This window comes from Barbatula barbatula, assembly GCF_947034865.1.
Source record: "Barbatula barbatula genome assembly, chromosome: 6".
Classification (NCBI taxonomy): domain Eukaryota; kingdom Metazoa; phylum Chordata; class Actinopteri; order Cypriniformes; family Nemacheilidae; genus Barbatula; species Barbatula barbatula.
Window position 1 is genome coordinate 11,851,928 of NC_136765.1, and position 27,529 is coordinate 11,879,456.

At 39.3% G+C, this 27,529-nt stretch overlaps 1 protein-coding gene across 2 annotated transcripts in view; it reads right to left on the bottom strand.

The window, feature by feature from the left end:
- ccdc88c (coiled-coil domain containing 88C) overlaps positions 1 to 27,529 on the bottom strand; it is a 54,355-nt gene that overhangs the window by 20,946 nt on the left and 5,880 nt on the right. For both annotated transcript variants that reach the window (XM_079458465.1, XM_079458466.1), the window contains exons 4-17: positions 12,095 to 12,164; positions 7,980 to 8,038; positions 7,299 to 7,382; positions 7,070 to 7,210; positions 6,807 to 6,994; positions 5,707 to 5,788; positions 5,460 to 5,618; positions 4,986 to 5,132; positions 4,522 to 4,666; positions 3,604 to 3,785; positions 3,379 to 3,516; positions 1,737 to 2,807; positions 1,535 to 1,662; positions 7 to 148 (exon numbers count right to left, since the gene is read on the bottom strand). In XM_079458465.1, the coding sequence (XP_079314591.1) occupies positions 7 to 148; positions 1,535 to 1,662; positions 1,737 to 2,807; positions 3,379 to 3,516; positions 3,604 to 3,785; positions 4,522 to 4,666; positions 4,986 to 5,132; positions 5,460 to 5,618; positions 5,707 to 5,788; positions 6,807 to 6,994; positions 7,070 to 7,210; positions 7,299 to 7,382; positions 7,980 to 8,038; positions 12,095 to 12,164 (2,736 nt within the window). The remainder of the gene's footprint in view (positions 1 to 6; positions 149 to 1,534; positions 1,663 to 1,736; positions 2,808 to 3,378; positions 3,517 to 3,603; positions 3,786 to 4,521; positions 4,667 to 4,985; positions 5,133 to 5,459; positions 5,619 to 5,706; positions 5,789 to 6,806; positions 6,995 to 7,069; positions 7,211 to 7,298; positions 7,383 to 7,979; positions 8,039 to 12,094; positions 12,165 to 27,529) is intronic.

Here is a 27,529-nt window from a genome sequence, read left to right on the forward strand (position 1 = left end):
GCATACTGTAGTGAGCTCAGTGCGGAGCTGCTGGTTCAAGCTGCTGCTTTCCCCCAGACGAGACTCCAGGCTCTGGATCTTCTCTTCTCTCAGCTCCAGAGTCTTCTTCAGTGCTGACTCGATCTTTGTCTCTAGGATCTTGTATTTACTGAAAGTTGAGAAAGTCAAATTGTAATCTTCACGTGTCAAAGAGTAGACCAATCAGAAACAGAGGACTGGAAGTTGCCGTCGCATTTTGCCTTTAATTTGTGAAGTTGTAACTTGCTTGGCAAAAACATAGATTACCAAACTTGTTTTATGCATGATGAATCATATCTATGGAATTCAATATCACCCCTCATAGAAACACAAACTCTCACCGGGGCATCGGGCCATCCCCCCACACAGATCAAATTTGTGCTCCGTCTTGGAATTACTAAGCACAGTGGAATGCGAGAGGTGGTAGCATTTGTATTTTTTTAGACATTAAGCGATTAGGGCCAGCCAGTGCTTTGGTCCGTTAGCTGGTGTGGAATGTTGCTGTTTTCATTAGGGCTATAATGAGATTTAATGTGGGCTTCCACTAATCAAATTGGATCACATACACTAAGGTCAGGGCTGTAATTCACTCAAAGAATCAGTCGTCACTATACGGAAGAAACATAAACACAGCTCTACACACAGCAAAGCGCTTCACCGGGTCAAGACTGTAAAGAGCTCAGATCACTGCATCACACTACAGTCAATCTATGAGGATGAACTAAGATTATAAACATGCCAAATCCTACAAATTTAAAATGTTTACATTTACGCATTTGGCAGACGCTTTTATCCAAAGCGACTTGCATTGCATTATACTATACATTGTATCTAAGTATGTGCAATCCTATGAGATCGAACCCATGACCTTGGTGTTGCCAGGGCCCTGCTCTTGCCAATGAGCAACAGGACAGAAATACTTATGAAATGTAGAAGACAGAAGAAAACATTCTTTAATTTGAAAGACAGTTTCAAACTTAACCAGTACATTTGCATATTATCATTAAACTCACCTGTTATACCTTTACAAGAAGGAAGCGTCCATAAAACAAATGAGACATTTTCAAAACAAGCGATAAACTCAAAACCTGAGAGAGGATATGACTAGATTTATTTTCAAAAGGGATCATAAAATGAGCTTTTATTTTGTTTTATTTTGCTCTCTGGGGTAGTCGTAATATTTCTAAAGTATTTACTCCAGATTCACTCGCTCCTTAGACTTAACACCAGCGGGCGGGGCCAACGATATGAAAATGTAAAATTGGATGCCCATAGTGCTTGTATGCAGGTCAAATGAAAATGAAACTACCTTCTGACATCACATTCTACAATCTTCTGACAAACATTTCACATTCATGTTTATCGGGAAAAGGATGCTTTCGTTATCGATGAGGAGAATTGTTTAAGCTATGGAACTTGACAAAAAGTTTGACGACATCAGTCCACATTCACTTTAATTGTACAAATTGCTTACAGATTTAGATGCTATGTTTTATACTATATAATGGTAACTTACTTGTCCTCACAGCTGTGCTCTTCCTGTAAAAGTTTCTCTCGGTTCAGGCCGATCTTCTCCAATTCGTGGCTCAGCTTCTCCAGTTCATTACACTGCTGCTGTACCCTCAACTTCTCATTCACCAGCTCCTGCCAACCAAAATGAGCCAAGTCAACATTTATATTTCATCAAAGCTCTTTTTCAATTGATGTATGCTTCATACCTCTCGAAGCATGGCCAGAGTCTTCTTATCTATGGTGGCCTGTTTCTGCAGGTCTTTGTTCTCTCTCTCCAGCTCTTTGACTCTCCCTGTGGTCTCCTTAAAACGGTTTAGCTCTTTATTAAGAGCCGTGCCTTCTTTCTCCATGCTTGCCAATCTGAGGCAGCTATCTTCCAAAGCCGCCTCCTTCTCCTCCAACTGCTGCCTCAACCTACGCGTCTCTTTCTCCAGCTGCTTCCTCTCCTTCTCCACCTGGCTCAGTTCCTGCTCCATTGCTCTCTTTTCTTTCTCCACGACCTCGGCACGCGTCGCCGTCTGTCTAAGTCCATTCAGCTCTCGCTTCATATCCTTCAACTCCGTCTCGTCCTGTCTCAGCTCACTCTCCAGACTCTGAATCTTTGTAGTGCTGTTGTCCAGGGTCTGCTGGAGCCGTTGGTTTTCTTGATTCTGGTTGTTGCAGTTCATCTCTAACCTTTCGCACCTCTTGGCTTGGGAGCGAAGCTCCTCCAGGGTGCGACTCATCTCCTCACGTTCCCTCTCCAGTTCGGCGTGTTCCTGCTGGAGCTGAGCCAGACGAGTGGCGGCGGGCCGCAGGGTCTCCAGGGCTCTCCGTTGCTCCAGGTTCTCCTCTTCAAGTTGGTGGCGGTCTTTCTCTAAAACAGCAAATCGCAAGCTGGCGTTCTGAGCCTTGTCGGCTAACTTCTTGAGTCGCCGGTTGTCTTGCTCTAGCGTAGCGTTTTCACATTCCAGGGTCTCTGCACGCTCATTGGCGATCTTCAGGGAGGCAGATTCTCGCTGGAGCTGCTCACGGACTCGCTCCATACGTGCTAACTCCCTCTCCAGCTCCTCGCAGCGCTCTCCTTGTTCACGGAGAGCTTCCAGCTCCTTAGTGGCCTGTCGTTTCTCAGCTTCCAGTCGAGCCAGTTTACCGCCTGTTTCTGTGATGGTTTCATGGAGAACACGGTTCTCTGTCTCCACCTCCCTCACACGAGTCTCGCTGTTTACTTGAGCACGCATTCGGAGGGAGCTCACCGCCTGTGTCAGGTGCTCCTTCTCCTGTTCCAGCTCCAAGATCTAACACATGTACACACAAAGGTCATACTTAAAGGTCTTACTTGAACCTTCTGTGTACATAAAGTAATAAAAACTGAATAGATTTTGTCATTATTTTTTTTTGTTTTATGTTAAAATTAATTTCAAAGGCATACATCTTAAAAGAAAAGGTTCTCCCAAAAATGAAAATTCTGTCTTCACTTACTCACTCTCTAGTCTTTCTAGAATCTGTATAAATGTCTTTGTTCTGATGAACACAGAGAAAGATATTTGGAAGAATGTTTGTAACCAAGCAGATCCTGGCCACTACTGACTACCACAGAATAAAAAATAGCTCTATACATTTCTTTGTATCTGATATTTTAAAGAATGTAGGAAAGCAAACCGATCAGGGGCACCTTTGACTACCATTGTTATTTTTCCTACTATGGAAGTCAATAGTGGCCAAAAACTGTTTGGGTACAAGCATTCGTCCAAATACCTTTCTCTGTGTTCACCAGACCAAAGAAATACATTATGACAACTTTTTCATTTATGGGCGAATTGTTCCTTTAAGAGATCATATTTGTTTTTTTAGGTCAAACATGTTCACCTGTTCGTCTTTTTCTCCCTGAAGCATCTCCAGTGATTTCACCAGCCTCTGCTTCTCCTTTAGCAGATCTTCTCCCAGGTTCTCCAAGTCTTGAGTGGTTTGTTTCTCCTGTTCCAACTGAGATTGCAGGCGTTCCAACTAAAGCACAAAACACAGCAGACATCCCTTCAGCATACAACAATTCAGCTCTCACTAACAGCCAGAGGAGATAAAGATGAGAAGTACCTTCTTGCTAAGGCTCTGGTTCTCTTTCTCCAGCTCTGCAGTATGCAGTTGACTCTCATCCATATTAACAGAGGCCTCTCTGAGCTCCTGGATGGTGCTCTGAAGACATTGGTTCTCCTTCTCCAGCTTTAACAGGCGACTGGATGCCGACTCATTCAGCTCAAACACAAAAGACTTACGGGCTAAAGCGGGGATGACAGTATTGTTTTGTTTATTTGTTTGTTTTATTGATAAGCAGTCAAACTGTTAATAATGCACTGTAAACATTTTTCTTTTTTAGTAACTGATTTCAGAAAAATGTGTATTGTAAAGTTCTCTCTTTTCCTACTCTTATTTAGTTTTTTATGGCTTCCACAACCAAAACATGTAGATATTTCCATTGGTTATTAAAAACCTATTAAAGGCAACAAATTTTATTTACTTTCAGTATGTCATGTTGTATATTTAGGTGTGAGTGTGATTGCTGTAGAAACAAAAAGGATTCCTGAGTAATAAATGTTAAGCAGGAAGATGGTGAGTCACCCATTTGTGTGTACACACCTGACCGCTTACGCGCAGCCCAAGGATAACAATATTTTAGAAACTTCTTTATAAATAAATGCTTATAAATACTCCAATAATCCAAATCTAATAACAGCTATATTACGAGCAAATAACGACAGCCTATTGTTTGGCCAAATCACCATTATCTCTCATAAATTCAACATCAGGAAAATGTTTTCTCCATGTGTGTTACAACAATTTGCATAGGGATGCAAACAACTGACCAACAGAAAATGGGTCATCAACATCTGACCCATATTTTTCAAATGATTATCTGTGTTTTCTAATTGTGTTGGGTCAAGGTAGCGTTACAAGCACAGCCTGGCATCAGAAAACACAGTGAGCTGATATGTGAGAGCGCAGAAAGGGACTCACCCTCATTGACCTCATTGTTCTTGGACAGTTGCTCCAGTTCCCAGCCAAGGTGAGTGGACTCATTCATGCTCTGTTTATGAGAGATTTCCAACAACATGTTCTCCTCCAGCAACTCCTCCAGACGTTTCTTATCGCTGTCCCTGTCCTGAGATACACAGCAAGGACAAGCATAAATGTTAAACCTAACCCGAAGAGGAAATTTGCAGACACATTATGAAACTTTGTACTTTAAAAAATACTGTGTCTGTTGTTTTTAATATACATTTTGTTTTTGTCAAGCACAACACTACGTCTAATCTAATTTTTGTACCCCTCCACCGTTGAAAGGAAAAATATGCATCAAGAATCATAACGCAATTTCAATTATTCACTCCTTAAATCATTATCAAATTGCATTTGTGGGTTCTAATAAACAACAAGTAAATACAAATACCCCCAGTATAAATTTTTTCCAAAACACTCACAATCTCCACATCGTGCAATTTAGAGCGTAGCTGGAGGTTTTCCTTTTCCAGCTCGTGTAATTTGTCACAGCGCCCCCTGGCTGCAGTAAGCTGTGTCTCCAGCATGGACTTTGTCTCCAGCAGGGTCAAATTATCATCTCTCATTTCCTGCACACAAAAGACAGACAAAAGTGAAAGATGAAAAGCTGCATAAAAAGAAGAAGAGATCAGCAGGGATAAAGTGGATGAAGACGACAGACTGAGCGAGTCAGGGGTCTGTCTGTGACAGTTCATGGTCTCAGTGGACACCCGTGGTGTTATATCTGAGAAAGGAAAGCAGCAGGAGCCCCGGCAGGCAGGTGAACATCAGTCACCTCACTAATAAAACCAATTTCTGATTCATGCATGCAGTGTGTCTGGTTTATTATTCATTTGGTTTTGACCGGATCTGGTTTTATCAAAATGGAAATTAAACACAGGCAGGTATGTGGTTACCTCTATGCGGGTCTTGTAGAAGTGCACGTCATTTAGCCTCTCTTTGCAGCGAGTCAGCTCGGTTTCTAGCCGGTCCACTTTCCCAGCACGCTCCCTCAAAGCATCGACCTCGTCGCGGTACGCCCGCACTGAACGTGCCTCTGCCAACAACTGCATGTTCTATTCAACACAAATCCAAATGATATTGGTGCAGATTAGCAAAATGTTCCCTTGCTGGAGTGGTCAAAAGAAACTATGCATATCATACCTCCTGCTTGAGTTTCTGAATCTCTGCATCCAGACGCTCAATCTCGTTCTTGGTATCTATCAGCTGTTCAGTCTTTTCTTCTCTGTTAATGAACACAAACAAAAAAGGAAGTATTGGTTTTCTTTACTGATGATGTGGTTTGGTCAGAAAAGATACAGACACAAAAGCTGTTTCAAACAGCAAATAGCAATATTTTGTTGCCTTCTAATACAGCTCTTGCAATACATATTGATGAGGCAATCCCAGAATGCACTGCAATTTGCTCAGTAAATATTTCCATTCAAAACATACATATTTTTGAACGTAGAGAGCAGCAATGTTCTTAAGGTGCCTATATGAGTCTAGTCTGTGACCACCATTGCTGCCTATTATTAAGTGCATTCTAAATTAAATTTTAACTTGCGATTAGGTTATGATTCTTTCTGAAAAGCTAGATGTGTCATAGTGAGCGACTCACAATGGTTGTTATCTTTTAGCAGTTTGCATACTAAATAAAAAACAGCATAAGGCCGTGTTCAGACTTGACTTCTTTTTTTAAGCTGCTAGCGTGTTTGACCATCTTGCGCATCTTTTTCTGCAGCTCATGCCGTTTTTTTTCAGAATACTTTTTTCAATTTAAGACACCCTGAGCTGCAGAAAAAGACACACAGGAGGGTCAACGTCAGGATCCTTTTTCACAGCTAACCAATAACAGAGACCTGTCGTTTCCATAACAACATGCGAGGAACATTATTGGTCGAGAAGGCTCAAGCTTGAAAAAAATTAAATGGCAGCCGAAACACCCTTTGGAGCATAATCTTTTAAAAAGAAGTTTATTAAAAAAGTTAATAAAAGTTTTATTTTCACTTTCAACAACTCAATAACTTATTACATTTGTAGCGAGAAATTAGTATTGTAGTTTTTAAATATGCGATTAGTTATTGCAAAGGCGCTCTCGGTTTATAATGCTAAAAGACTTCCGTTATGCTGCCTATCTGCTTCTCTGGGCTGCCTTCGTGGACAGACGCTGTGCCTCCGAAGTCATGGCGTTCGGCTGCAACTTTTTCTTGTCAAAAAAGAAGTCAAGTCTGAACTCGGCCTAACCGTACGTTTACACTCACAGTTCGTGTCGCGATCGGCGCAGTTTGGCCTTTGTGTCGGCCAGCTCCACGGCCAAATGCTGCCGATCCTCTTTGGACAGTAGGTTGACAGGGGACAGGGCGTTGTTCTCAGGGCTGGGGAAGCCCAAGAGACTGGAAGGTTGCTGGGACTGGAGATAGTCCCTTTCCTGCGTCAGCTCTATTATTACCTGAGGACACGCAGCAGACCTATCAACACCTGATCATTGACAATCAATGTGATTAGAAGATTAGTATTAACTTACATCCGCAGAGTCGTCTCGCTCGTCTATGAGTTTGCGAAGCTGAAAGGTCATTGTGCGAGATAGGGGGTCGAGCTGCTCGACAGGCATCTCTGCTTCATCCAGCCACTGAAGGTCCAGGACGTTCTCCTGGTTGTGGGTGACCTTTAGTCAAACAGAGAGAAATCTTAATCTCAATCCAATGATTTCCTAACTACGTCTTTTGTCTGAAGTTAGATTCAAGAAAGCTCACTTCTTGAATATGGGTCACTATGGCAGCCTGTGTCTCGATATCCAACAGTTTGATCTTCTCGATGATTTCTTCTTTACGTTCACACTGTTGAGAAAGAGGGATGGGAGGGGGAAGAAAAGGAAGGAGAAAAATGAAACGGCCTGTGTTTATAAAAGCAGGAAGGAAGACAAGTTTGACTCTTCTTCAGATAAAATCGTGGGATTCGGAGTGGATTAAAAGTGAAACATGCATCTCGTGACCGGACTACTACGCTGGTTGAAGTTTGGATGCAGGATTAGACAAACTCAAAGACTTTGAAAAGAAATCTCATCAGCAGGCAAATGTTATGCTGTTAAGCTCTAAATCAATGTGTTTATTATCTATTCACAGAACAGGAAAAACCAGCCACGGCAGCACTAATAAAGTGAAAGCGGGAGTAATGGGCTTGCACAGCCAATCCGGAAGGGGTGAACAATCTACAGGAAAAGGCGGTGATTCAAAACATCTAAACTGTCTATCAGACAAATTGATCACACTAATTTCTGCTGATCTTTTGTGATGTATCTGAAGAGACTACGCGGTGTGCAGTAAAATCAGATGAAGTGTTAGTTTTACTTTGGAATTGAAAAGACATGCCCAGGCAGGGTGATGTGAATGAGATTTCTCTGGGGTAGGTGTTAAAATGTGATAGGAGCCGTTTACCTGAACTGCACAGCCCAATATGAGCAACAGCAGTCTCTTCATCTCCTCCATACCTTTATCTGAGATGGAAACAGATGAGAGTCAAGACAAGAGACAAGTTCATTTTAAACATCCGTCAGAGAAATGAGAAACATTTGTTTTAGCTAAAAACAGGAAATGAATAAGAAGAAACAGTCAAGTCCACTGTTTCTTATTATCTTCAAAATGCCTTTGAAGGTGTGTGCTTAAACATCTCAAATTAGTTTCATCACAAAAGCAAGATTGGATTTAATAAAAACAATTCTGGAACGGGTGACTTGACTAAGGAAGAAAGAGCAGCCAGGAACAATATTTTTTACAAAGAATCTCAGGCTGAAACCTGAGAAGCTGCTTATTTAATTCCAATGAGAACATTTCAAAGAATTATAGACGAAGGCTGACTACACTGAAAATGATCAAATAGGTTTTAGTTTTGTCACAACATAATTCTCATGTTCATGTTATTCCATAATTTAAATGAGCTTACTGCTATTCTAAAGTGAGAGAAAAAATATGAATTGTTCGAAAATATTTGACTGGTAGTGCTTATTTATTTTTTATAAATAATGCAAACTCCTTTCTAAAAACAAATCCTGCCATTTTTCATTTTTCGTCATGTATGTCTCTTTGTTGGTGAGAGTGTAGAATGTTGGTCTGACAGTCTTAGACTAATAAATACTCCGGAGAGAATGAGGTGGCTGTGTGGGTGCCATCGCCATGGTGACCATTTGTTGCCAAACGCTACCCCACCCTAAAGCGTACCCCATTAAACAGACAGAGAATGAGCATCTCTATGGGGAAAAGACCCTATTGTCCATTACAACTGAACCACAAATACTAAATAAATAAATGGGTCATTCTCACGAAACACCAATTATTCGTTCTATTATATAAATCTTTACTGATAACACAAAATGTATAATAAACAATCATGTTCTCGATCTTGCACTAAACATAATTTTAACATAGGAATGAATCATTTTGGTATTTTCCAGCTTTTCTGCTGAAATTATCATTACCGCAACGCATCCGGAGTCAATTATATGTTGTAATTTAAACAGAGCAAAATTAAAACATTCTAAAAAACAACAGGTGGTCTACTAGATATTCTTAAAGGACAAAGAAATAAAAAATGATTGACATAATATTCATGTATAATAAAAGTTTTAACATTGTTAACACACGCACATCGATATTTAAAGTAAGTTTGATTTTATTTGAGGAAACTACAGGTTAGCAGATTACTTATTTTTTTAGTTAAAAGCTTAAAATTCTCGTCATGCTGTGTACACAACCTTTTTCATTCTCATTACCGATACAGGTAGTTTTTAAGCATTTCAAATATGTTACATGTATAATTTTCTATTCAAATTTAATTCATTAAAAAAATTATAAAAATCGCAAATCACAGCAGTTTCTGCCAATCTCATATTAATCTTGAGTGCCTTTACAATAGTATTGTATATGTCGTATCTTCGAAGAGTATTTAGTTTGATCAAATTTTAAAAAGAGAGAGATACAGAATAACAAGATCCCGTCTTGAAGCGGCGCAAATAATCTTGATGGTAAGCGGGTCTCGCTTGTCGGCTGGCTCGTGGGCGGGCTCTTTCTTTCACCTTGCCGTGCTTTTCTGGGAGAATTGCCCAATAAAAGGAATAGGATCTCTGTTACGAAACAGGGATCCAGAATTATAAAAAAAAATCTGAAACAAGTTTGAGTGCATCAAGCACAGAAATACTTCATCATACGTCCAACTCGTTTTTTAACAAGTTGACCATGTGACAAGCCAGCACGTTTAACAGCGTAAAGAAGTCACAGGGCATTACATACCCGATGATGATACCTGATCTTTAATGCATTATCATTGATGTATGATTTATAAAAACTTGCTTAGCAATCATGGCTTTGCTTTTCTTTTTAACCATTTTATGGGATTTCATTTTTAAGTCTGTTTTTTTAATTGTGTTAGTTAACCTGTTAGTCCTAGCAGTATTTCAGGATGAACAATGAGCACTTTGTTCTAATATTGGCTCCACGAGCAAAAAACAATATTTGATAGATTTGATAACCTACTGTACACTCCACGCAGAAAATGAAACTATAGCAAAGCTATTTCTGTACATGCAAAACCATGACGCAGCATCCTATAGACATGAAGGATATCACCCTTCAGATCAGAATCGCACCTGTTTATGACAAATCTGTCGTGTGAGATTCACAAATTACAACACCATTTTAAAAAAGAAAATACGAAAAATACGAGACCAGATTAGAGTACATTTAGTCATTAATTTATAGCAAAATACACCCCTACAAGTGATAAAGGTACCTTTTTATTTGCATCAATGGTCAGACCTCTTACATTAGACATTATTTTACCAAATATGATCAGTTCAGTACTAGGCCGGCTTAACTGGGGGGCAATCATATAACTATATATCTGAACAACCGAAATATAAGCGTTCAATCATAACATGCATACTTGTTAACATGTTCTGTGATCAAATTGACAGATCATTATTTAATAGATAATACCAAAAACAATGATTGTCATCTGAGTATTTTTGGTAGAGCCCAATAAATATCTGGGGGCCAATGTCGCCCTCAGCCCCCTTAGACCCGGCCCTGAGTTCACTGGACCTTATACCATTCTCCTCTTAAACAGGCTGTTTAAATCTGTCACCAACTAGTTGCAACAGTAAAAGCTTTAAGATAACAAAGGATTAGGGCTGGGCAATGTGACGATGTTATTGTATATCACCAATGTCTCGCAAATATCCTGATGTCCATTACAACACACACACACACAGAGATACCAGACAATAATTGATAATAATGGAAAATACGCGTTATAACATTATCATGCGATGTAGGCTTTAGAGTGAACGTTAATGTTCATATGCCGAGGTAGTCAGTAACAGTGATAGGATTTTGGAAATCCTGTGATTTGTTCGGTCAGTTGAAGAGAGCTGCTGTTTTCTGCCGGTCGCTGCACACTGCACAGATAGACTAAGAGAAAGACGAGCTGTGTCGGCAAAGCGAAAACCTCACGCTCGCGGGGCTGTCCCGGTGTTCCATTGTCCTACCATGTCCGATTTTTCAACCGCAGGGAAAAACTTAATATAATCTAAACCACATGGACGAAATAAACAGCTACGATGATTGATTTCACAATGCAAAATACCCTGTCAGATATTCCTACCATCTTGAAACAAAAACAAAATAAATTTACAGTGTAAATACCCTGTCTTATCCCACCATCATAAAAGAAACATGTAGGACTAATTTACAATTCAACACCCATTCAAATTGTACTATAGGTATTAAATAATACGTAGAATGATTTAACAACGAAAATACACTTTCATATTCCTGTAGCAGTATAAAATAAACAGGTAGAATGATTATACAGCGCAAAAACAAATGACGTAACATCAATGTGCGCATGCCTGGTAGGATAATCTGATGGGTAGGATGAAATTTTAGGACACCTACAACATTTTTCTATGCGCTATACCTGATGAAAGAAGTCCGTGCAACACTGGTTTGTGCGCCTGTGTACTACGCGTGTCTACGCATGCCTGCATGCGTGTTTGTTTGTTTGGCACTTGGCGGGTCCGGTATGAATTCCCTCCCGGTCCTTATTCGCAGATTGATCGTCTGCTCAACGTTGCATAAAGTCAAACACACCCAATATTATCGGATATTACGATTTTAAAGTCTATTATCGATAAACACATCACCCAGCACTACAAAGGATAACACAAATCAGCTACCATGCCTCTTCCAACACGTCAACAGCAAATAATACACTACAAACTCTTCCAGTATATCACAACTATATTTCATCGACCCTACTCTGTCAACAGCACGATCCACAACAAGGGCTAAGCTTGGGTCCAAAAGAAGTTTCCTTATTGGCCTTTCTGCCTTCCTCCAGCCATTACAAGGATCACCACATACGTTTTCTTCCCCAGATAGCCATACAACCTGTGAGAACCTTTTTTATAAGAATATTTAGAAATATACTCTTTATTCTTCTATTGTAACTGATAGCGAGTTACAGTTTATTTATGACATGTGAGAATGAGCAGTACCTGAAAGAGGATCCTTGGCAATGGCCAGAACATTGGGCAGGTTCATGAGAATGAGTTGTTGAAGATGCTCCTGCAAAAAACAAACAAACACATGATCATTGGAAACATTGTAAGGGCATCATGAGCATTTCATTAAAAACGGTGGGCACAAGGATGGGATCTAGGCTGCACACCGGCCCCGGGAGATTAATTTTTGGGATAAGGCCCTAAAACAGGGTCAGCGGTAACATGGGAACAGGAAACTCATACCTACAAGCGGACAAGCAGGAAATCTATCGGGAAATGGGAAACATTAGCAGCCAAAGATTAGTTATGCCTTGGGTGGGGACGATGACATTCCAACAAACAGGGAATAAATGAGCTTAATTTCTAAACTGATAAGACGTGTTGTTAATGGAAGAGCAGTTGTACCTACTGAGGTATGAAGGACAAATTTAATCTTGCTTCCTGAGTATATATACCCTTTAAAGATCCCCCAAAAACCATCTAGTTGGGATCCATCGCTAGGCAATATTTAACAGATAAGAGAAATAAAAAGACATTCTGAACCTGATGCCTTAAATGTGTAGATATACAAGTGCAAGTGTTTATGAACATGCCCACGTGCTCGTGGACTTCAGACACAAAGCCTCCAGGGCAACAAAACTCGGCAAGGTACACAAAAGACAAGACCAAACAGGCCCGATTGACCAAATATGCGCTGACATCAGCAGCAGAATGACTTTCCCCAGAGTTATTGCTTTGTACAACTTACCTAACATGTTTCAGAATTAATATATAAATGATCTATGAGCTAACTTGGTCGAGTCAAAAAGTGAACACATTAAATACCATGTGGCATAATAATGAACAAAAAAGGAAAAATGCTTGCCTCGCGCTGTAATACATGTGAAGTCACAAAGGAGATCATGCTGTAGGCAGATGTGTGGGTACATGCTCTCACCCGGGTGCACGGCAATACAGACCACTAACAAGAAGGGCGTGCCCCTATGACATCATCAAGCCAAGACCCCCTGCTGACAACTTCATCTTAATTGTTGTGGAGTAACTCCCAGGGGAGGCCTTTATGTTCAGGGAGCCACAGAGAGACGACTCATTCAGTATAATGGCAACCCCAGCAAAGCACACTGCCTTTGTCAAAACAGAGGCCGGCAAGCATTCCTTTCTTTACTGATGTCCTTCTCAAATACCTTCTCATTCACAAACACTGAAAAGTCTTCAAGAGCACAAACAAAATAATCATGAAAACTTTTAACAGAAACACTCTCTTACTTCATAAATGTGTTTACACAATCATTTATCTTATTTCTGTTAGAAAATGTATAAGCATTGGGTAATAACTGTAGCTGCTTGGACGACTCAAAAAGGTTTTAGCTCTCATGTCACATTCCCAAATGAGAAAACCTTTGTAAATGGACAATGAATCTTTTCTGTTTTCTGAAACTACCAAATGAATGAGTAAATTTATGATCAAAGAATTGGGATAGTTCACCAATAAATCAAAATTGTGTCATCATCTACTCACCCTCATGTCATTTCAAACCTGTGAACTTTCTTTTGCAAAACACACAAGATATTTTGAAGAATGTTGGTAACCAAACAACAGTCGTTCCCAATAGACTTGCTTTGGTTTTGTGTCCACACAATAGAAATCAATAATAACCAACGGTATTTCGGTTACCGACATTCTTTTGCAAGTCATACAGGTTTAAAATGACAAGAGGGTGGTGACGGTAAATGAAGAATTTTGCGGTATAATTTCCCTTTAAACTAGAGTTAAATAACAGGCTAAGAATGATGTAGCCCCAAGTTAAGTCCTAAACCTAATCCAAACCTCTGGACAACATTCCTGACATCCAATCAAAGACCAACAAGGATGTTCCTCCAGGAACACTCGGTTCACCTTGTATGGCTTTAGAAAAGATGGTATATAGTGATTGGAATTCTTTCTGGTGTTTTTAAGCTTTTTAGTCTTTGATGTTTACTTCACACTATACACAAGACATATCTTTGATCCACTTGAATGAACTTGTTTTTCCTGCATTTTTAGGTCCACTCATGTAAGACCATACACTTTTGATAACTATGCACAAAGGGAACTCAAGCAAAGCACTCTGGGAAGAAATAGTAGTATTTTGGACTGACAGCCAGTCTAATGGGCATAATTATCTAAATGTGCACGTTTTAACCTGAGAGACTGGAAAAGAGCTCTTCATGCTGTTTGATTCCACAGCTGCAGTGCGATGGGGTTTGTTTTAGTGTCCCATAAGGCATTCTGCGCATAAACACCTCATTCTTTATTTCCCTCTTAACCTGATCATTTTGAGCGCTGCTAAATTCAAACAGGCTAATTACAAGATATAAGACATATGCAAGATGAGGAGCTTTTCATGACAGCGCCAGTGTCACGTTTCAGCTAGCAGGGGAGGAAGGATCAGTTAACGCTTCTCGCATGGCCGAGGAAACCTAAGGTGCCTACACAATTCAGACAGTAGGAGCTACTACAAATACACAGAGCAAAAGCGGAAAAAACATAAATGCCAAAATAATATAATAAATATTTGCCCAGAGTCAGAAACCTTTCATTATAACATATAATATTATGAGACACTGACCTGGGACCAGCAACTGTATAATTACTGTAAATGACCTGTCTGCAAGATAACCACAAGTAAATTATTGATGGCCCTGTATCCATATCATGATGCTGGTGAGGCACTAACCCTTAATATTCCCCTTCAAAGGCCCTTTAAAAAGATTATCATTATTTGAAAATACAGTATACTGTAGTAATGTCATATATACACATTTCAAACGGGCAAAATCTTGCTTTAGGTGCCATCCAAAACCTGTCCTGTGTTTTATAGCAAACTATTTTCCACTGTACAAGATAACCCCAGCACCCTCATATTTGATTAAACCACAGAAACTTCTATAAAAAAATGATGGCTGTATAAAATTCATGAAATATTTGTACAAGTGGTGACTGAAAGTCGGAAAGTTTTATAGAAACATTCCCGAGCTCATTTCCTCTGAATGGAACAATGCCTGACCTGTAAAGTAGGACAGCGGCGTATGTGATGTTGCTCAGATTTTTGGACCTTTGGCTCTGGAGCTGTTTTCATTGATGTGGAATGAATCAACTGGTATCTGCCCATCCTCTGCTGGGTTCAGCATCACGGGTCATTGCGGTTAGCACATGATCATTGTCTGGAGTGGAACATTGATATTTAGAGTAGGGCTGCTGCACCCTTAATCGTATTTTAATTGTGATAAAGATGTATGCTTCCCATACTTAACGGAGCATAATCGTTGTGAGAATGTTTTAAAAGCAAGCATAAAACTCCCGATAAGGTCAGAAAAATCATCGCAAAGCTTGTATCTTTTAAACTGCCACAGTGTTTTTACTGCATTTGTATTATTTTAATACTTTTTTGGCAAAATCCACAGACGAACATTGGGTGACCAATAGTAATGATTTATAAAAAAAAACAAGAAATTAAGAATGGAGTAGCAAGAGTTCATTCCGAAGGTAATAAAATGTAGATTTTTGCGGTGGAGTGATTAGATGATTGATTCTATGCTTTAAAAACCGAAGTTCTGAACTGTTCTATAACTGTTTTATTAATCGCAATAAAAAATGTCAGGAAATAATCGTGATTATCATTTTACCCATGATCGTGCAGCTATTATTCAGAGCATTTTCTACTTCTGCATCTGATCAGATTTTTTGAAACAAAGGAAGGAAAGGGGATCCTTTTACAGAAACAAAACTACAGATGAATGAAAAGGACTGGGTGAAAACTAGTGGGATCGGAAAGATCTAGTCCTGTTACAGTATTAAGGTCACAGAGTATAGACTTGTATAGAGTTATCTGAATTCCAATTTCAAGTAAATATTTCAAAGGATGTGTAGAGTCGAAGCAAACTGAGTGTAAACCATCACAACAGACATTTAACTAGAATAGGTTGAGCTCAATCGGAGTAATATGAGTAACAGGAATAAGCCGTTATTGTGTTCCATTGTGAGACTGAAGAAATCACAGATACAGGAATGACGAAAGCCAAGAATACTTCACGAGGGAAACTTGAGAATCTTAGAAACAGTTTCTGGACAACAAACAAAGCAATACAGAAGTTAAAGCAGTTAAGAGTATAGTTTACATCAACTGCTTCTACAGTACAAGCCTTTCTACTAGAGGAACATCTTATATATTAGTGCAATATATATTAGTGTTGGGCAATATTCTCTATAGTCAGATCGTTCTATCGCCAGCCTGTGGATCGCCGATACATGTGTCGAGGGTCGGGGCAATGTACACATTTATCTATGACAAGCTGGATTTTTGTGCAGTTGGCAACATTGTTATTTCCCACAGAAACCTTTTAAACGTGAGAAATTAAACTATTGCTGTAAATCAATATCATTAATACAAATGCGTCATTGATGCCTATGTGCGCTGATATTACTTGATTGCCAAACGGGAACAACTCGTGACCCCGCACTTTACAAAGGCTTCGTCCACTTTCATGACGTATTTCCTGTTTTTGGCCCAAGTGTTGCCAAAGTGGGCCTGAAGATCCCAATTGAGCATGTTGTATTTCTTTACCGGTGGGACACACATAATAGAAACGCCACATTAATTAACGTTATATGTTTGCACTTGCTTTACTGAAGCGGTTTAAAAAGTACATAAAGCTGGAATTTTCGCCAATAAAATTGCAACACTAAGTTTTGCTATGAAATTATATGTAATATCTAATTATATAGTCAAGTCAGATTTATTTTTATAGAGCTTTATTTGTATTGTATCAAAGCAGCTGTACCCAAAAAAGAAAAAACAAAAGGAAAACCGATGTTAGCCAAACAGAATTTAACTTTCTGGAAAGCTTTCCGCAACATCTTGCAAGGCCCGGGCAAAAAGTCACATGATATATCCAGAACGTGATGCATGATGGGACACACTTAGTCCTGAATACCGCTCTGAAGCGGTCGAGTTCGAGTATCGTAGTCCTTTTCCGATCCCACCCCCCCTCTCACCCACTTCCAATTTCCTGTCCTCTCTCTCCTACTGCACTAATAAAGTCTGTTCAATCAGGTTATGAATATAGCAATTCTCCGTCGTATGTCATAGAAGATCTGTGTGGTCATTGTTGACCGTCTGTAAGCAAAGTCTGAAGAAACTATTTTTTCAAAGCTTGTAAAATTTTGTCTGAGAGGTTTACACAAATGAGATTAGACTTTGCGTTGTGTCTTACCATTACAGACAAAAGCGCAACTTTGAATTTCTAATTCTATGTTGGCGCCTCAAAAACTTTCTAGAAAGTATATCACATGCATTTATTAGTTTATTACAGGTTCCATAAAGGGTCTAATCAATGGTCATGCTGGCTCTTTCAGAGTTCAGTCTTTCGTGTTACAGTGTCCCCCTTATTGGAGTCCTGCCTGAGGGTTTTTAACTGATACGCAATAGAGAAGGCCACAGAAGATCAATATCTAATAAACCAGACCAGGTCATACCACATGTTCACCCAAGGCTGTGATTATGAATATAGACTGCAGATTCTATACTTGTTTTCCTGATCAAATGAGAGTTCGACTTTGTCAATCAAATTTATGGCCCTATTTCTCTGGCTACTCAGTTACTTAATGTTCTATATTCACTATGAAGTGAACCACATGCTGTCAACAGCTCTGCGCTCCAACACACACCCACAAGAGCCAGATTAAAAAAAAATCCACAGAGCCATCAAAACACAAAGCAACATTACAGCTAAAAAGCCATTTAATGTAGTTAACAAACACTTTCCTAGTAAAATTATACTGTATGGAAAGGGCTACTAATTGAAAAAGCACCCAAAATTGTTAGCACGATCACAATACCACAATAATAATAATAATAATAATAATGTTGCTATTCATGCAAAATAGATGCATTCATATATTCAAAAATAGCTTATTATTAAAGATGGGATAACACACACGGTTTCTGCCAATCTCATATTAATCTTGAGTACCTATCAAGTAGTATTGCATAGTGCACACGTCGTATCTTCGAAGAGTATTTAGTTTAGTCAAATTTATAAAAGAAAGATACAGCTGTACGATTATTTCTGGAAAAAGACAAGCTGCTAGAGGCAGGCAAGGGTGACGGAACTACAACACCAGCACACAATACATCATCGCATATCCCTTCGTGTTGTTAACATTATGCATGTACGCGCCGATTGCAAACAAAACACAGACATATGCGCATGTTTTAGCATGGGACCACGCCATCCATAAGTTTCAAACAATCTCCAAATCCAGCATAATATCCACAGTTTAGATAACATCCATCATTGAAATGCCGTAAACAAACACACCTAAACTTCTCTCACTATCGCAAGAGTAACTATTTCTTTTACCTTGCAGTGTGTGTGCTTTTCCGACCGGGGAGAATTGCACAATTAAAGGAATAGGATGCCTGTTATGATTCAGACATATAAAAAAACTTTCCGAAACAAGTTGGAGTGCTGGGGGAGTTGATCAAGCACAGAAATACTACGTCATACATCCAACTCGTTGCATGAGATGCCAACAGGTTCAACAGTGTGAAGAAGTCAGAATGCATGACATAGCATGTTATCCCGCCTTTGTTTCTTTGCATTTATTGCCTTTTTTGTTAGAGTACGGTCATGTCAAAGACTGAATTATGTGAAAATAATGGTAGAGTCAAACTTTGATACTCTTGATTTCATAATTAGATTTTACTAGTTTTCACAGACAGGGTTACATGCAGTTTGTATTTTTTTATATTTATATTTAAATTTGTATTTATTTTTATTATTGACCTTTGCCAAGACAAACATATTGAAGCTTATTTGATTGCTCACACGCAACCGCACACCTCCAATTGCTCACACGCAACCATACACATGCATCAAATATAACTATCTGTCTTCCTTGCCCATTTTTGTCTACTGGCCAACAAAAGAAAGCTGCTTAGATATCTAACACCACCTTTCCTCAATAATCTGCGCATTCTGAGGTATTATTCATACATCAATAGCAGAAATGTTTGAGGACGAGTTTTGTGCCAAAATGTAATACTTGGCTTAAGGGATTTGTTTAAAAGATATTACAAAAGAATTCTGCTCTGGTCTCTACGGTCTGTAGTGTACTGCTTTTCAGAGCCCTTTTTGCACACCTGCCAGGTTTACAGACAGTTTCCCCGTCTAATGTTTTGTTTCTGTTGAAAAATATGCTATTTGAGTCTCTATTCGACTGGCAGTAGGGCGTTATGAAAGCAGAAAACCGCACAAAGATCAAGACGTCAAAGAGTGTCCAAACATAGTAGCACAATATCAGTGGCTAACATCTGAATCTATACACAAAGAGACCAGGTGAGCACTGATGCCATGTGACATGCGTGTCACTGCTTCCTGATACAAGAGATGTTCCACAGAGCACAGCGAAAACAAGAGAACAGCAGAGTACCCCTCATACATTAGGGATTTTAGAAGTAATGTGATATACCTCACTATACTGTAATGTTTATGACAAGAATCTTTTCTTATATTGTTCAAATTAATACTTTGGGGGAAAAGATGAGATCAGAATTCAGAGCAGATCTATAAAATGGAATAATATAGCATAAGGTCAAATCACATGTGTGTTTAAAAAAGCATACAAAAAAAAAAGTACAATGGACATATAATCTATAAAACCAAAATATGTCCAGTGCAAATCTAAATAGATAAATAATCCCAAAAACTCAATGTCTTTGTTTTGCATAACTAAACCGTAAACAAAGATATTGGCCTTTTCTTAATTCCAAGACTTGTGTCCCTGTGCTCATGGAGACCGGTCTTGCGAGAAAGCCTCTGAAGAACGAACTTATATGGACCTGCCACAATGACTTCTGGGACTTGACGCAGCTTCCATACGCGCACAAGGCAGCATTCAATGCCTCCTTGATATCGAGAACACATCCAGGTACTTCCATGCATTGTCTGTTCTTGAGTGTTGCAACCAGACTTTGACGGTTATAGATGACGTAGAGCAAGAACACAATGCAGCTGAATTAACGCATATTGAGAAACAGCCATTATATTACATCATCATTCATACATACATCAATACAACATCTTATCACGATCCACAAAAAGATAAGAGACATTTTTTGAGATAACTTTTTAACCAAGAAAACACTGATTTCCAGGGTTAAAACCCCAAATCCTTTCATAAAATGAAACACAGTACACGGGTGGCTTGGAATGGGAAACCTGATTCCTCCAACATCTGAGTGGACACACTGGCTTTCACTTCCATTTACTCCGTGGGCAACAGAAGGGAGAGAGAGAGACATTCCAGACTCCTTGGCAACTCTCATTGCCCTTAAGAGCCATAGCACCCCCTTTCCCCTAATTCTCTATTAAATAATGGCAGCCTGGTTGAACCTCCTCTCAGCCCGCCCCCCCCCCAACTCAACAGTGGTGAAATGACAACCACAAATTGGAGCAGCTGGACTATGTGCAGATCTTTAAATGCCAGCAGCACCTCTGCCTGGTATATACCAATAAAACAACCCAGCAGAGAGAAAGTATTCCCAATGGGGACAGAAGACTTAAAAGTAGCTTGATCTTTGACCAGAGGTCTACACAAGTGATGTTTGCTACATGTCACATTTAGGAGTGACAGATGTTTGTCAAAGACAGGGTTTAGCTTCAGCTGCTCCATATGGTCACTTCAGGCTGTTATTCTAGACCAACTGAAGACATCAGCTGTACAATGGAGCCACACACACACAGATCTCCAACTAAAAACCAGACTTGACCTAATTAATGCTAAAAGTGTCCCATTGCTGTGGTGAAAGTAGTGTTCAGGCTATATGATAATGATAAAACTGGTAAAACTAGCAAACAACATCAATTTGGGTGAATTCACCGTTACTGTACGTGAACACTTGTGGAACCTCAAAATCAGATTGGATGATGCACACAAACCCACCATAATTAGGAATCTGCTAGGAAACTGGGGTTAAGTCAGTTAAGAATTATGCCAGAAGCTAATTGTTACAATTAAGTCATAGAAAGCATAACATTTACTTCACTCTGTAAAATGCTGGGTTATTTTTTTACCCAGCATTTTATCAAAAAGGAGCAAACCCAACTGCTGGGTTATAAATTAGCATATGCTGGGTTGTTTCAACCAGAAATGCGATGTTGTGTTGACCCATTGTTGGCAAACAAACATTTTCTGGATCAATTTAACACAGTTAAACAGTTTGGTGTGTCCGTTTTATGACCCTATGCTTGGTTGAAAATAACCCAGCATTTTTTGAGTGATTGTGTATTAGGATAGAGGCACATTTCCCATCTACTCAGCAAAATAACCACACTACAGATTTTGTTGATGGACAATTTAATGTGTTTATCAGCTTTCCACTTCAAAGGGATCCTTGGGTATGGAGAGATGTATGGCTTAATATATGAACTATGGCATTGACTTTATAATTGTGAAAGAAAAAAAACTGTCACACTATTCATAAACTTTGAAAAAATATTTTTACTTTGAGGCTGCCATTTTGGATCAAAATCCCTGATGTGAAATGGTTGAAACTTAAACCTGGCCGTCTTAGGTTAAAAAATATTACATTTCACTTTACATGGTAGGCTTGCATGCAACAGGATGGGCAGCAATTCAGATTGACCTAAAGACTGCACTATTGCCTCATTAGGAGTTTATTTCCAACGTAAAAAAACCTAACAAACTTTAATTCTGCCCATTTTTATTTGTCATTGCAACACATTAGGAGGTATTAGAAAAATGTATACGGCCACTTTCATATAGACGTCTTGCAGTTGTTTATTAAATCAGCAGCAAAAACAAGGGTGACAGAAAGGGTAATAAGAGTGTGGTCTAGGAGGATTTTTTGTGTTCTCCATGGCAGCCGCTCTCATTAGGGGGTTTCCTGTATTCAGGGGTGGGACCTACACACATGCCTGCCTTCCAGATGTAATAAACCACATTGACAGTGTGAACACTTGATGCATGTGAAATGAGTCAGCCATTGAAGACTGAGCCAAAAGAGGTGAAACATCAACGATCTAAGTGAAGCAGGTCATGCAAGGAAAAAGAAAAGTGAAAGACGATGTTGAAGACAGCCAGAGAGACCTTGAGGAGAGCCCCTGCCTGCAGGGCCTTGCAGGTATACAGTAAGAGGAAACCGTACACCTCTGGGAAAGGCCACTATGTCTCCACTGTGGGCAAGCAAACATAAGAACAAAGAGCTGTCAGGTTAGCTCAAAGATACACCTCCTTTCTTTTTCGTCACTACAGTAAAGAGAAACTTGTAAAAACCCAATAAGTGCGTGAGGAATGCCGCTGTAAACTCACTACTGTCCTCATTTGCGCAGTCTGCGTGAGGGTTATTCATGCATTCTACAAATGAGTCTTAACCACATCCTTTAATTCACTGTTGGCATCAGAGATACAACTGTTTTAAAGTCAAAATGAGCAGATTAGAATGTGTGCCGTGAAGAAGGGTTTTTGCTTTGATAATACTGCATGTGCATCTGAGCAACGGAACCAACAACAAATCAGCAGGGAATTTGGAGGCTGAAATAAACGGGTATAGGGGGTGGCCCTTGAAGCAGACACAAACAAAGAAAGCGGACACATCATTGTCTGAGAGCCAAACTTTCAATTTGAGTGACAAAACAGCACTGGCTCGAGGTCCTAACATGTTGTTAGTGTTGTTGCGAGTCCACTAGGGTTCATTAGGCACAAACCTAGGCAGAACATGGGCCCCCCGGCAGGGCCACATATCTCATGTTCCAGCTGAGGAGTCAGCTTACAGTGGCTCACGCTCACAACAACTTGCTTTCCAGACAATAGGCAGGGAGGAACCAACATACTACCCCTCCCCTCCCCCAGAGGTCTATTGTTCCCACTGTCTGCTGCCCTGATATCCGCGCTGGGATGCTTTCTGATGAGCAAACAGAGTCATTTTAGAGCTAATCTAATTGGATGGGGAGATCGTAAAGTGTGGGGCAGACAGCGAGAGATGACACTAGGGATGGTCTGCTATGGACCCCGACATACACTGGATTATTATATACCCCCAATTCTTTAATGAATCTGGGGCATCGCTGGCCTGTATAGATTAAGCCACCCAATGTGAGAGACTTAAGCCTAAATCTAGGTTAAGCTGGGAGATAGAATAAATTTGGCATTAGGTATTGGAGACGTGTAATCTGGAGTCTCTTTCGTAACCTAACGCAAAACAAACATTTACCTCATGTGGATATATTTATAGTCTCTTGATCATGACCTTAGAAACATTCCAGTGTTTGGAAGTGATTTGTGAAATCAAAACATTAGATGCAGCTTTTGATCTCGCTCAGTTTACACTAGTCCAAACTAGATGTTTCCATACAGAACTTCCGGCGTCTTCAGAGCACAAATAAAGATATTTAGATGACATCCAAGAGATTTCCAGGCCTCCTCATAGACATCATGGTCTCTGTTTTTGAGAGCACTTTGAAGCATGCGTATTAGGTTTGTGTGGCGAACGGTGCATGGGGCTTGTCCCTATTGAACACCGTGCTCTGACTCATAACACAGAAAAGTGCTCTCATCCAAGAAGACGAAGAAGTGCTCTCGTGAACGTGCGTCAAACACTGACAAGACAGAAGAGAATAAATCGATTAAAGTCGGTATCTTGGTTTGCTTTTCACAAAAAGCATTATCGTCGCTTCAAAAAAATTCAACTGAGCCACTAGGCACGGATGGACGAATTTAACTATGTCTTTAGTACTTTTATGGACCTTGGCAAAAACTATAACCATGATGTCTATGAGGAGACCTCGGATGTCACCTAAATATCTTCATTTGGGCTCCGAAGATGCCGGAGCTAATTCTCTAAACATGTTCAATGTCATGTGGTTTAGTAAATAAAATAAAGTAGATTTTTGGGTGAACTTCCCCTTTAAGTAGATTCAGTATTGTTCGAATATAATCTTAAAGTTGAATTGGTTCCAAAGGTCTAAACTTAAACTTTAAAAGTGCACAAGAAATGAAGTACATTAAGCTGTTAGCTTTCTTTCAGTTCATAGTTGACTCTACCCACAGGGGTATGAGTCCGGTTCTTTCAAACAGAACTCCAGGCTGTTAACTCTTCAAATTGACAGCAGAGTGCAGGACTGACATTACTGAATTTGTAGAAAAATGCGTTGCTTGCTAGTTTGGAGTTCACACATCCTGTTCGACATGAACATGTTATTTAATGCCTTTTCTAACCTTGACGTCCAAGCAGCAGCAATCATACAGTTGTCCAAATCAATCAAAATGATTGCGATATGACTTCAAGGCTAAATTGTGCGAGAATATAGAAAACCTCTCTGCAATAAGCTGCACGATTGGATGCATCTTTCGTGGCATTAGCAAACATCACTAATTAATCACAAAAATCATAGGCATCTTCCTTTGTCACATTCATTTCCTGTGTGGCTGACGCATACACTCGTTCAGACAAACTGTGCTTTTATGTCCATTGCATCAACAATCATGTTTCAGTTTAAAAACCTTTAGAAAATGGTAACATTGTTCTATTTATCCACACAGAAACATAAAAGACCAGTCTAGAGTCGACTGCTTATCTCGCCAGCCTTCTGGTCCCACCACTTGAATAGATGGCCATTTCAGTAGACATGGCCAAGACCCATGGCGACACTCGGGAGAAAGATAGAGAAAAAAGGACATTCCAAATACAGAATTTCTGGAAGAGAACAATCATAACTCTACTTTTTATTCTACGTCACAGGGAGGACAAATTGATGTGTTCTAGTTGTGAATTGTATAATTAGTAGTATTGATTCGGATTATGCAACACAATTTATATTTGCCAAAGATGATGGATTTTCAATGGAGAGGTTTGTGTTGGTATCTGGTGTTACTTAGAGCTGTGAAAAATTATATCGATGCATTGTGAATCCAGACCTGCTTAATAACGCAGTTAAATATAACATTATATACAGTTACCATATGCTAACAGTTATCTTATTTAAAAACAAACTATATAAATACGACTTTCCATCTGCAATTTCAAAATCGCCAAGAGTGAATTGGCCGTAGCATCTCTCTGTCTTTTTCCGATGAGTTTAGTGTGCGCGCAGGAAGCTTTGTAAAAACAAAGTGCATTCTCATATATTTCTAAACTTGGAGCGCTGTTTAAAGCTGCTTAAAGTTGTATAAGCTGTATAGGGCTAATTCGGCACGCAAATGATACCCCACTGCATCTCTTATAACCAATCCATCTTATTAACGTGGCATGTCAAAACTATGAGAAAGAGCTGCAACAGTAAAGGTGTGAGGATAATAGAAAATGAAAAGAGACAGACCATCTGTTCACCACTTGATAACTCATCGGAGTGAAAAATAAGTATTTATAGTCCATAAGAATTGGTGATCAAGATGCATTGAATTTATATCATTTAGGTTTATAAATAAGACATTCTTTCAATCATACTTAAAACCATTTTGCGAGTGTTCATACTGGATGATGGCATTTTAACACTGGTGGGTTTCATTTATTGCTATAGAACTAATAAAAGCACTTATTTTCCAAAGAGTTTCAAAAAGTGGTGCTTCAAAACACGATGGTGTGAATTTTGGTTAAACCTTAAGTTGGTTAAACCTTAAGTTGGGGCTGTATTTAAGAAAAATCATTGTATCCATTGTTGTTCAAATGTGAACCAATGCCACAAAACAGTCAATGTGAGTGGACACATAATGCAAATTAATTTAGTTCACAGTGAACTTGTTTAACCTATTTTGTTATTTAGTTTTTAATACCAAATGCCAAAGTCGATCATTTAGACCCTTCTAAAAATCTCAAATCCAAAATCCATCATCAAAATCCCATAACCAATAGTTTTTACCTCGTAATCTAATACGTCATTGTACTACAAGAATAAACGACTACATGTTTGCAAACCATAGCATTTAGTCACATGATTCAGTGTCTGAAACTAAATCTGACTCTTTTGAGTACAAAAAGTTGAAGTGTGTTATGTGCGAATTAGTGTTCAGGGGTCTTTTAATGGACGGCTATAGTATAACAGCAAGAAGGAAGTAAAAGAAAATAATCACCGGCCACAGAGACAAATCAGGCAATCAATCAATGACTAGAACAAAACAAACAAGCCTTACTTTGTGTGACATCCAGTGGGTTATAAAAGTGTTTCCTTTGGCCAGTACCCGGATGTTTTTATTAAGACAGCATTGTGGCCTTAAGTTCTCACGTTACAAGGACCCTTTCCCTCTCACACAGACCCCCACATGTGGGTCTCCATGGGGATGATTAACATGGGATAAAATAACACATCTGGTCCTGATCAGCAGAGCATTTACCCACATCAGACACTCAAATGTTGTTCACCTGAGTTTCCGGGATCAAACACACCACTTTCTCTTGGGACCTATGTTTGTGTTTTCGATGTACATGTTTCTAGAATCATACAACACAACCAACCCAAAATATACACTTGCTCCTCAGTGCAAAGACATTGCAATTTTAAGCACGAGGACCTTTTCTCCATACAGAGAGGCACTCTTCAGAGACTATTAAAGTACTAGGTTGAAACAGAAATTACACCAAGGTGAGGGCACCTCTGTTTAAACACAGACCTCTCCACTAACCATTACTGAGGCCCACATCGGTAACCCATAAAAACTCCCCCAAAAAGCTCCACCCAAACCAAATATGCAGTAAAGGGGGCCTTCCATCACTAGAGGCGTGTGTTCACATGTGTGTGTGTGTGTGTACTACATGTCCTGCCAAAATCCTGCATGAAAGAATAACTTCATAATGCATAATAACACTAATCGGTATAGTTACTCTAATATCACCCATGCGCTGGAGAGTTCTTATTTAAAGGGACATACTACACAAGGGAATGGGAGACAAACAAATGCTTGAAAGCACTTTTTGTACCACTTTGATGGTAGTACAATGGTAAAACCACAAAACTTTTGTGAATACTGTACTGTACTGCAGAACAGAAAGAATGGCTTAGTCATATAGCATATTAACATGATACTCCAGTTACTTCAAAAGAATGACATAACATGTTTTTTTGGACATGCACCATAAATCTAGTAGTAAGAACTTTTCTCATATGGATAAATATTGGCCCTAAATAAAGATAAATAAATTGATTTCTAACATTTACAGGAAAAAAACAAGATAATACCATGATATTTTTAGGTATGTTTTGGTTAGTTAAGGACATTTTTGCAATATTCTAAGCAGAAAATGGTCAAAGTAAAGCAATGGGTTCGGTACACAAATGTGGTTGAAAAGCTCTGCCAAGTGAAAAGAGAGTCAGATGTGGCAAACGCTTACTCAGATGATGGGACGCTGCCCAGAACCAACCAAACAGATTCTC